General features: G+C 41.3%; 1 protein-coding gene across 1 annotated transcript in view; it reads left to right on the top strand.

Annotated features, from left to right (window-relative positions):
• LOC112240385 (copine-5-like) overlaps positions 1 to 12,500 on the top strand; it is a 291,942-nt gene that overhangs the window by 269,219 nt on the left and 10,223 nt on the right. Inside the window, exon 19 of the mRNA XM_042330249.1 lies at positions 9,008 to 9,065. Coding sequence (XP_042186183.1) covers positions 9,008 to 9,065 — 58 coding nt within the window. The remainder of the gene's footprint in view (positions 1 to 9,007; positions 9,066 to 12,500) is intronic.

The raw sequence follows: 12,500 nt of genomic DNA, 5'->3' as shown, positions 1-12,500 counted from the left end.
TCCTGCAATTTTCCCTATCATTGGTTATGTTACCCTGGTCTTTACTGCCATCACCCTGGTCTTTGCTATCATTACCCTGGTCTTTACTATCATTACCCTGGTCTTTTACTATCATTACCCTGGTCTTCACTATCATTACCCTGGTCTTTACTATCATTCCCCTGGTCTTTACTATCATTGGTTATGTTACCCTGGTCTGTACTATCATTACACTGCTCATTACTATCATTACCCTGGTCTTTACTATCATTACCCTGGTCTTTACTATCATTGGTTATGTTACCCTGGTCTTTACTATCATTGGTTATGTTACCCTGGTCGTTGCTATCATTACCCTGGTCTTTACTATCATTACCCTGGTCTTTACTATCATTACCCTGGTCTTTACTATCATTGGTTATGTTACCCTGGTCTTTACTATCATTGGTTATGTTACCCTGGTCTTTACTATCATTGGTTATGTTACCCTGGTCGTTGCTATCATTACCCTGGTCTTTACTATCATTACCCTGGTCTTTACTATCATTACCCTGGTCTTTACTATCATTAACCTGGTCTTTACTATCTTTGGTTATGTTACCCTGGTCTTTACTATCATTGGTTATGTTACCCTGGTCTTTACTATCATTACCCTGGTCTTTACTATCATTACCCTGGTCTTTACTATCATTACCCTGGTCTTTACTATCATTACCCTGGTCTTTACTATCATTCCCCTGGTCTTTACTATCATTGGTTATGTTACCCTGGTCTGTACTATCATTACCCTGGTCTTTACTATCATTACCCTGGTCTTTACTATCATTACCCTGGTCTTTACTATCATTGGTTATGTTACCCTGGTCTTTACTATCATTGGTTATGTTACCCTGGTCTTTACTATCATTGGTTATGTTACCCTGGTCGTTGCTATCATTACCCTGGTCTTTACTATCATTACCCTGGTCTTTGCTATCATTACCCTGGTCTTTACTATCATTACCCTGGTCTTTACTATCTTTGGTTATGTTACCCTGGTCTTTACTATCATTGGTTATGTTACCCTGGTCTTTACTATCATTACCCTGGTCTTTACTATCATTACCCTGGTCTTTACTATCATTACCCTGGTCTTTACTATCATTGGTTATGTTACCCTGGTCTTTACTATCATTACCCTGGTCTTCCCTATCATTACCCTGGGCTTTACTATCATTGGTTATGTTACCCTGATCTTTACTATCATTGGTTATGTTACCCTGGTCTTTACTATCATTACCCTGGTCTTTACTATCATTACCCTGGTCTTTACTATCATTACCCTGGTCTTTACTATCATTGGTTATGTTACCCTGGTCTTTACTATCATTGGTTATGTTACCCTGGTCTTTACTATCATTGGTTATGTTACCCTGGTCGTTGCTATCATTACCCTGGTCTTTACTATCATTACCCTGGTCTTTACTATCATTACCCTGGTCTTTACTATCTTTGGTTATGTTACCCTGGTCTTTACTATCATTGGTTATGTCACCCTGGTCTTTACTATCATTACTCTGGTCTTTACTATCATTACCCTGGTATTTTACTATCATTACCCTGGTCATTTACTATCATCACCCTGGTCTTTACTATCATTACCCTGGTCTTTACTATCATTACCCTGGTCTTTACTATCATTCCCCTGGTCTTTACTATCATTGGTTATGTTACCCTGGTCTTTACTATCATTGGTTATGTTACCCTGGTCTTTACTATCATTGGTTATGTTACCCTGGTCGTTGCTATCATTACCCTGGTCTTTACTATCATTGCCCTGGTCTTTACTATCATTACCCTGGTCTTTACTATCATTACCCTGGTCTTTACTATCTTTGGTTATGTTACCCTGGTCTTTACTATCATTGGTTATGTTAACCTGGTCTTTACTATCATTACCCTGGTCTTTACTATCATTACCCTGGTCTTTACTATCATTACCCTGGTCTTCCCTATCATTACCCTGGTCTTTACTATCATTGGTTATGTTACCCTGGTCTTTACTATCATTACCCTGGTCTTTACTATCATTACCCTGGTCTTCCCTATCATTACCCTGGTCTTTACTATCATTGGTTATGTTACCCTGGTCTTTACTATCATTGGTTATGTTACCCTGGTCTTTACTATCATTACCCTGGTCTTTACTATCATTACCCTGGTCTTTACTATCATTACCCTGGTCTTTACTATCTTTGGTTATGTTACCCTGGTCTTTACTATCATTGGTTATGTTAACCTGGTCTTTACTATCATTACCCTGGTCTTTACTATCATTACCCTGGTCTTTACTATCATTACCCTGGTCTTCCCTATCATTACCCTGGTCTTTACTATCATTGGTTATGTTACCCTGGTCTTTACTATCATTACCCTGGTCTTTACTATCATTACCCTGGTCTTTACTATCATTGGTTATGTTACCCTGGTCTTTACTATCATTGGTTATGTTACCCTGGTCTTTACTATCATTACCCTGGTCTTTACTATTATTGGTTATGTTACCCTGGTCTTTACTATCATTACCCTGGTCTTTACTATCATTACCCTGGTCTTCCCTATCATTACCCTGGTCTTTACTATCATTGGTTATGTTACCCTGGTCTTTACTATCATTGGTTATGTTACCATGGTCTTTACTATCATTACCCTGGTCTTTACTATCATTACCCTGGTCTTTACTATCATTACCCCGGTCTTTACTATCATTACCCTGGTCTTTACTATCATTACCCTGGTCTTTACTATCATTGGTTATGTTACCCTGGTCTTTACTATCATTGTTTATGTTACCCTGGTCTTTACTATCATTGGTTATGTTACCCTGGTCTTTACTATCATTGGTTATGTTACCCTGGTCTTTACTATCATTGGTTATGTTACCCTGGTCTTTACTATCATTGGTTATGTTACCCTGGTCTTTACTATCATTACCCTGGTCTTTACTATCATTGGTTATGTTACCCTGGTCTTTACTATCATTGGTTATGTTACCCTGGTCTTTACTATCATTGGTTGTTACCCTGGTCTTTACTATCATTGGTTATGTTACCATGGTCTTTACTATCATTGGTTATGTTACCCTGGTCTTTACTATCATTACCCTGGTCTTTACTATCATTGGTTATGTTACCCTGGTCTTTACTATCAATGGTTATGTTACCCTGGTCTTTACTATCATTACCCTGGTCTTTACTATCATTGGTTATGTTACCCTGGTCTTTACTGTCATTGGTTATGTTACCCTGGTCTTTACTATCATTGGTTATGTTACCATGGTCTTTACTATCATTACCCTGGTCTTTACTATCATTGGTTATGTTACCCTGGTCTTTAATATCATTGGTTATGATACCCTGGTCTTTACTATCATTGGTTATGTTACCCTGGTCTTTCCTATCATTACCCTGGTCTTTACTATCATTGGTTATGTTACCCTGCTCGTCACTATCATTGGTTATGTTACCCTGGTCTTTACTATCATTGGTTATGTTACCCTGGTCTTTACTATCATTACCCTGGCCTTTACTATCATTACCCTGGTCTTTACTATCATTGGTTATGTTACCCTGGTCTTTACTATCATTACCCTGGTCTTTACTATCATTGGTTATGTTACCCCTGGTCTTTACTATCATTGGTTATGTTACCCTGGTCTTTACTATCATTGGTTATGTTACCCTGGTCTTTACTATCATTGGTTATGTTACCCTTTTCTTTACTATCATTGGTTATGTTACCCTGGTGTTTACTATCATTGGTTATGTTACCCCTGGTCTTTACTATCATTGGTCATGTTACCCTGGTCTTTACTATCATTGGTTATGTTACCCTGGTCTTTATTATCATTGGTTATGTTACCCTGGTCTTTACTATCATTGGTTATGTTACCCTTGTCTTTACTATCATTGGTTATGTTACCCTGGTCTTTGCTTTCTCTGCCTTTTTTCAAGTTGCAAGTTTTGGCACATTCATTCCAACAACATACTGTAGCACCCAGCTTCCCACTGCTGATTTGCCTCTGAAGCCAAGCAGGGTCGGCACAGGTAGAACAACATACTGTAGCACCCTGCTTCCCACTGCCGGTTTGCCTCTGAAGCCAAGCAGGGTCGGCACAGGTAGAACAATGAAACAGATGTTTCCCCGAATGCATAAATCTCAGGCATCGGGTTGGCATTTCCCACTCACTGCAAATTTTCTCATCGATGAAAGATTTAGTCTCAATATAGTTTTCTGTTCCTAAAACTAGAATCTGTTATGAACAGAGTGGACTGTTTTGTAGACTTTACCCTTTGCCAAAGTTTGAAAAAATGTAATTGTTTAGAAAGAGTGCCAAGGGCAAATTGAGCAGGAAGGACATTTTTAATTGTTTAACTAGGCAAGTCGGTTAAGAACAAATTCTTATTTTCAATGACGGCCTAGGAACAGTGGGTTCAGAGGCAGGACGACAGATTTGTACTTTGTCAGCTCGGGGATTTGAACTTGCAAACGTTTTGGTTACTAGTCCAACATTCTAACCACTAGGCTACCCTGCCTCCCCTAGGAAAATACGTGCTAGAACGCACCAATAGGATCTCGCTAGCTGTTACTTGCCTCTGCCCACCTCCTTGTTTGTTCTGCCCACTATGATTCATTTGCTCCCATTGGTAACAACAGGCTGTGGACTATCTTGGTTAGTTATAAAACGTCTTTGGGGTCCCTGGAGGAGAAACCTGATGGAGCTAGAAGTACTGCAAATATACGTGTGAAAAATAAACGTGTGGAGAAATAAAAGTCGGGATAATTTTTTTCACAAGGGAGAAATGTGAAAAATATACGTGTGAAACTTCACACGTGTCTGATTGAAGATTTAAAAATAAATAAATAAATCTTTCACTGTGTTTTTTTCACATCGTTTTTTCATGTTTTTCTTTTTGTAAGGGTATGGTAACTAGGGAAGATTGACTGTGTGTTTTTTGTTTTCTCATGGCTGTGGAACTCAGCTGTCAATCAGCATGATGAGAGGGATGGCATAAATGGGACATGGGAAGACGGGCTATTTCTGGCTGATGTGTGATGCACTGTGTGTGTGTGTGTGTGTGTGTGTGTGTGTGTGTGTGTGTGTGTGTGTGTGTGTGTGTGTGTGTGTGTGTGTGTGTGTGTGTGTGTGTGTGTGTGTGTGTGTGTGTGTGTGTGTGTGTGTGTGGACGTGGGAGGACAGAGACTGTGACAGGGGCTCTGTTGAACACTGATACTTTGGGGTCATTTATCTATTTTGGGCTAAAAACAGAAAGGACAAGACAGGAACAGAAGAAGCTCGTCCTGTATGTTAGTCATGACCTGTGAAATAGACTCAACATAAAAATGATTTAGTGACAAATAATGAACAAGTATTTCAGATTAGCTACCCCATCCTTAAACTTAAACATTAGGGTTAATGGTCTCCTAAGATCAACGTCTAGGAGCAACTTCTCCATCTCCTGTTCCTGCTCCGCAGGGCGTGTCTTAGGAGTGGCTGGGAAGGTGATTGGTGGGATGGGTTGCCGTGGTGATAGAGAATCGGCCCCTCCCCCCCATCTCTCCACTCCTACCTCACAAGCATCTTCAGTCTCCCAACTCCTATCTAATCAACACTTTACCAGTGTTTTATCACTGCCTTAGGAAACGGAGGTGTTCTGTGTATATCTTATGTGTGCTCCCAACATGTCGGAGTGCTTCTGTGGTTGTTTTTTTACTTCATTTTATCTTGCTTTCTTTTGTGCTTTGGAATATTATGTTATGCCTTTTTTGACAAATGAAAATACCAAACATTTTCAAAAAATGCTCACTCTTTTGTCAAACTCACATTAGTAATAACATTGGCTTTAGGCTGTCTTCTCTGCACAGGGAACGCGTTCAGTTTCGTCAGTGGATGAGGAGAGTTTCATCACTACCGTCCAGAGAATAACCAGCCTTAAATTGACTGACTAAACACACACACACACACACACACACACACACACACACACACACACACACACACACACACACACACACACACACACTGTCTCTTGAAGATGAGGGCAACGACAGGGGGACAAGCAGGATAATTGTATTTGGGTTCTAAAAACACCAGAGGAACAAGAGAATTAGGTGTTAAACGTCCACTCAGGATTCATGGGGAGACAGGTGTTTTGTCAACCAATTTAGCAAGATCCTGAGACAATTCCTCCTGCCTTTATTTAGCTGAGGACCATTGTTGAGAAAGAGAGAGAGGAAAGGGAGAGGGGAGAGAAAGAAACAGAAAGAGAGAGAGAGAAACAGAAAGAGAAAGAAACAAAGAGAGAGAGAGATAAATGGAGAGAGAGAAACAGAAAGAGAGAAACAGAAAGAGAGAGAGAGCAAGAGAGATAAATGGAGAGAGAGAAACAGAGAGAGAGAGAGAGCAAGAGAGATAAATGGAGAGAGAGAAACAGAAAGAGAATGAGAGAGAGAAACAGAGAGAAACAGAGAGATACACTGTGTATGTGTTCAGAGCTGTGGTGTTCCTGTGTTCAGAGCTGTGGTGTTCCTGTGTTCAGAGCTGTGGTGTTCCTGTGTTCAGAGCTGTGGTGTTCCTGTGTTCAGAGCTGTGGTGTTCCTGTGTTCAGAGCTGTGGTGTTCCTGTGTTCAGAGCTGTGGTGTTCCTGTGTTCAGAGCTGTGGTGTTCCTGTGTTCAGAGCTGTGGTGTTCCTGTGTTCAGAGCTGTGATGTACCTGTGTTCAGAGCTGTGGTGTTCCTGTGTTCAGAGCTGTGGTGTTCCTGTGTTCAGAGCTGTGGTGTTCCTGTGTTCAGAGCTGTGGTGTTCCTGTGTTCAGAGCTGTGGTGTTCCTGTGTACCTGTGTTCAGAGCTGTGGTGTTCCTGTGTTCAGAGCTGTGGTGTACCTGTGTACCTGTGTTCAGAGCTGTGGTGTTCCTGTGTTCAGAGCTGTGATGTACCTGTGTACCTGTGTTCAGAGCTGTGGTGTTCCTGTGTTCAGAGCTGTGATGTACCTGTGTACCTGTGTTCAGAGCTGTGGTGTACCTGTGTACCTGTGTTCAGAGCTGTGGTGTTCCTGTGTACCTGTGTTCAGAGCTGTGGTGTTCCTGTGTTCAGAGCTGTGATGTACCTGTGTACCTGTGTTCAGAGCTGTGATGTACCTGTGTACCTGTGTTCAGAGCTGTGGTGTTCCTGTGTTCAGAGCTGTGATGTACCTGTGTACCTGTGTTCAGAGCTGTGGTGTACCTGTGTACCTGTGTACCTGTGTTCAGAGCTGTGGTGTTCCTGTGTACCTGTGTTCAGAGCTGTGGTGTTCCTGTGTTCAGAGCTGTGATGTACCTGTGTACCTGTGTTCAGAGCTGTGGTGTACCTGTGTACCTGTGTACCTGTGTTCAGAGCTGTGGTGTACCTGTGTTCAGAGCTGTGATGTACCTGTGTACCTGTGTTCAGAGCTGTGGTGTACCTGTGTTCAGAGCTGTGATGTACCTGTGTACCTGTGTTCAGAGCTGTGGTGTACCTGTGTTCAGAGCTGTGGTGTACCTGTGTTCAGAGCTGTGGTGTACCTGTGTACCTGTGTTCAGAGCTGTGGTGTACCTGTGTACCTGTGTACCTGTGTTCAGAGCTGTAGTGTACCTGTGTACCTGTGTTCAGAGCTGTGATGTACGTGTGTACCTGTGTTCAGAGCTGTGGTGTACCTGTGTACCTGTGTTCAGAGATGTGGTGTACCTGTGTACCTGTGTTCAGAGCTGTGGTGTACCTGTGTACCTGTGTACCTGTGTTCAGAGATGTGGTGTACCTGTGTACCTGTGTTCAGAGCTGTGATGTATGTGTGTACCTGTATTCAGAGCTGTGGTGTACCTGTGTTCAGAGCTGTGGTGTACCTGTATTCAGAGCTGTGGTGTACCTGTGATCAGAGCTGTGGTGTACCTGTGTACCTGTGTTCAGAGCTGTGGTGTACCTGTGTACCTGTGTTCAGAGCTGTGGTGTACCTGTGTTCAGAGCTGTGGTGTACCTGTGTTCAGAGCTGTGGTGTACCTGTGTTCAGAGCTGTGGTGTACCTGTGTACCTGTGTTCAGAGCTGTGGTGTACCTGTGTACCTGTGTTCAGAGCTGTGATGTACGTGTGTACCTGTGTTCAGAGCTGTGGTGTACCTGTGTACCTGTGTTCAGAGATGTGGTGTACCTGTGTACCTGTGTTCAGAGCTGTGATGTATGTGTGTACCTGTATTCAGAGCTGTGGTGTACATGTGTTCAGAGCTGTGGTGTACCTGTGTACCTGTGTTCAGAGCTGTGGTGTACCTGTGTACCTGTGTTCAGAGCTGTGGTGTACCTGTGATCAGAGCTGTGGTGTACCTGTGTACCTGTGTTCAGAGCTGTGGTGTACCTGTGTTCCTGTGTTCAGAGCTGGGATGGACCTATAGCAGAGCTGGGATGGACCTATAGCAGAGCTGGGATGGACCTATAGCAGAGCTGGGATGGACCTATAGCAGAGCTGGGATGGACCTATAGCAGAGCTGGGATGGACCTATAGCAGAGCTGGGATGTACCTATAGCAGAGCTGGGATGTACCTATAGCAGAGCTGGGATGGACCTATAGCAGAGCTGGGATGGACCTATAGCAGAGCTGGGATGTACCTATAGCAGAGCTGGGATGGACCTATAGCAGAGCTGGGATGGACCTATAGCAGAGCTGGGATGGACCTATAGCAGAGCTGGGATGTACCTATAGCAGAGCTGGGATGGACCTATAGCAGAGCTGGGATGGACCTATAGCAGAGCTGGGATGGACCTATAGCAGAGCTGGGATGGACCTATACTAGAGCTGGGATGTACCTATAGCAGAGCTGGGATGGACCTATAGCAGAGCTGGGATGGACCTATAGCAGAGCTGGGATGGACCTATAGCAGAGCTGGGATGGACCTATAGCAGAGCTGGGATGGACCTATAGCAGAGCTGGGATGGACCTATAGCAGAGCATGTATAATGTAATGGTGTTCCTGTTCTTCTCCTCAGGGGGCTAAACTGCCCATGTCCATCATCATCGTTGGAGTGGGACAGGCTGAGTTTGACGGTAAGAAGCTACATCTCTTCCTGACATTATTGCTGTTAATATAATTATTTATATGTAACAGATGCTATAGCCACTTATAGATGCTATAGCAACTTACAGTTATGAGTGTATTGATTTTACGTACGGCTGGCCCCGGGAATAGAACCCGCCAGTGTCATGATCTACTAACTGAGATACAGATGATTATTACAGCATTACTACACATACTGCAGTTGGACCTGAAACCTTTTCACTTACAGTAGTTTACAATACCTGTTGTTGTAGTTTACAGTACCTGTTGTTGTAGTTCACAATACCTGTTGTTGTAGTTTACAGTACCTGTTGTTGTAGTTCACAATACCTGTTGTTGTAGTTTACAGTACCTGTTGTTGTAGTTCACAATACCTGTTGTTGTAGTTTACAGTACCTGTTGTTGTAGTTCACAATACCTGTTGTTGTAGTTTACAATACCTGTTGTTGTAGTTTACAATACCTGTTGTTGTAGTTTACAATACCTGTTGTTGTAGTTTACAGTACCTGTTGTTCTAGTTTACAGTACCTGTTGTTGTAGTTTACAGTACCTGTTGTACTAGTTTACAGTACCTGTTGTTGTAGTTTACAGTACCTGTTGTTGTAGTTTACAGTACCTGTTGTTGTAGTTTACAGTACCTGTTGTTGTAGTTTACAGTACCTGTTGTTGTAGTTTACAGTACCTGTTGTTGTAGGTTACAATACCTGTTGTTGTAGGTTACAATACCTGTTGTTGTAGGTTACAATACCTGTTGTTGTAGTTTACAGTACCTGTTGTTGTAGTTTACAATACCTGTTGTTGTAGGTTACAATACCTGTTGTTGTAGTTTACAGTACCTGTTGTTGTAGGTTACAATACCTGTTGTTGTAGGTTACAATACCTGTTGTTGTAGTTTACAGTACCTGTTGTTGTAGTTTACAGTACCTGTTGTTGTAGTTTACAATACATGTTGTTGTAGTTTACAATACCTGTTGTTGTAGTTTACAGTACCTGTTGTTGTAGTTTACAATACCTGTTGTTGTAGTTTACAGTGTTGTTGTAGTTTACAGTACCTGTTGTTGTAGTTTACAATACCTGTTGTTGTAGTTTACAATACCTGTTGTTGTAGTTTACAGTACCTGTTGTTGTAGTTTACAGTACCTGTTGTTGTAGTTTACAGTACCTGTTGTACTAGTTTACAGTACCTGTTGTTGTAGTTTACAGTACCTGTTGTTGTAGTTTACAGTACCTGTTGTTGTAGTTTACAGTGCCTGTTGTTGTAGTTTACAATACCTGTTGTTGTAGTTTACAGTACCTGTTGTTGTAGTTTACAATACCTGTTGTTGTAGTTTACAATACCTGTTGTTGTAGTTTACAATACCTGTTGTTGTAGGTTACAATACCTGTTGTTGTAGGTTACAATACCTGTTGTTGTAGTTTACAGTACCTGTTGTTGTAGTTTACAGTACCTGTTGTTGTAGTTTACAGTACCTGTTGTACTAGTTTACAGTACCTGTTGTTGTAGTTTACAGTACCTGTTGTTGTAGTTCACAATACCTGTTGTTCTAGTTTACAGTACCTGTCGTTGTAGTTTACAATACCTGTTGTTGTAGTTCACAATACCTGTTGTTCTAGTTTACAGTACCTGCTGTTGTAGTTTACAGTACCTGTTGTACTAGTTTACAGTACCTGTTGTTGTATTTTACAGTACCTGTTGTTGTAGGTTACAATACCTGTTGTACTAGTTTACAGTACCTGTTGTTGTAGTTTACAGTACCTGTTGTTGTAGTTCACAATACCTGTTGTTGTAGTTTACAGTACCTGTTGTTGTAGGTTACAATACCTGTTGTTGTAGGTTACAATACCTGTTGTTGTAGTTTACAGTACCTGTTGTTGTAGTTTACAGTACCTGTTGTTGTAGTTTACAATACCTGTTGTTGTAGTTTACAATACCTGTTGTTGTAGTTTACAGTACCTGTTGTTGTAGTTTACAGTACCTGTTGTTGTAGTTTACAGTACCTGTTGTTGTGGTTTACAATACCTGTTGTTGTAGTTTACAATACCTGTTGTTGTAGTTTACAATACCTGTTGTTGTAGTTTACAGTACCTGTTGTTGTAGTTTACAGTACCTGTTGTACTAGTTTACAGTACCTGTTGTTGTAGTTTACAGTACCTGTTATTGTAGTTTCCAATACCTGTTGTTGTAGTTTACAGTACCTGTTGTTGTAGTTTACAATACCTGTTGTTGTAGTTTACAGTACCTGTTGTTGTAGTTTACAATACCTGTTGTTGTAGTTTACAATACCTGTTGTTGTAGTTTACAGTACCTGTTGTTGTAGTAGTTCTCGATAACAATATCAATAAAAAAAATGACTAACTGGTATTATTGCTTAATAATCACATTTGCTGTTCTCTGAGTGCTGGACCTAAAACGTTATAAAGACCTGTTTAGACTTCATGTTTAAACCTTTAGCTGATATTTATTGTTTAAACTTTAACCAGATCTGCTGATATATTATTTAATGTATGACGCTGACCTTTAATATATTCAGACAACTAATCAAAAGGCACTCTGCAGCCACTCCACGATCCCATCATTACCATTAGCCTGCCCTGAAAGATAATTGATTGAGAGTGAGTCCACGATTAACTGATTAAATTTATACAATTCAGACATGCAGAAGCCAGGTGCTGTGTTGTAGCCAGGTGCTGTGTTGCTCCCTCATTTCTAGCAATTAGCCAGACGAATGACCTGCAAGACAATTAGCAACTAATTTTGATTCAATAGAGGAGAGAGAGAGAGAGAGAGAGAGAGAGAGAGAGAGTGAAAAAAAAAAGTATCGTAGTATGGTGTTGAGTGTGTTTTGGTGTAATGTAGTTTGAAGTGGTCAGGACTAATGGCTGGGTTCATCGGAGTTCTTATGAATTTCAATTAGAGTTCTGATTAACGAGCTGAGGATTATTAGATGCTCTATCGTCAGGCAGAATAGATTAGAATTGAGACAGGTCATCTCAACATGAATGTGGTTCCTGTCGGAGGTAGAATCTGAAGAGTTTATGAAAATAACATGTTTGTGTTTTGCCAGTAAGAAAGAGGAAAAATAAAGTGATTAAGAAATCAATTCATAAACATACGTGTAGTCAGAGCATGAGTTGACCAGCTGGAAAGTGTCTTCACTGACATTTACAACCTCTCCCTGTCTGAGTCTGTAATACCTACATGTTTGAAGCAGACCACCATAGTGCCCCTGCCCAAGAATGCCAAGGTAACCTGTCTAAATGTCTACCGCATCGTAGCACTCACATCTGTAGCCATGAAAACATTGAAAGGCTGGTCATGGCTCACATCAACACCATCATCCCAGACACCCTGGATCCACTCCAATTCACATACCGCCTCAACAGCTCCACAGATGACAAAATCTCTATTGTACTCCACACACTGC

Source organism: Oncorhynchus tshawytscha, linkage group LG02 (genome assembly GCF_018296145.1).
Source record: "Oncorhynchus tshawytscha isolate Ot180627B linkage group LG02, Otsh_v2.0, whole genome shotgun sequence".
Taxonomy (NCBI): Eukaryota; Metazoa; Chordata; class Actinopteri; order Salmoniformes; family Salmonidae; genus Oncorhynchus; species Oncorhynchus tshawytscha.
The sequence above is the reverse complement of the archived record's forward strand: the minus strand, read 5'-3'. Positions and strand labels throughout refer to the sequence as shown.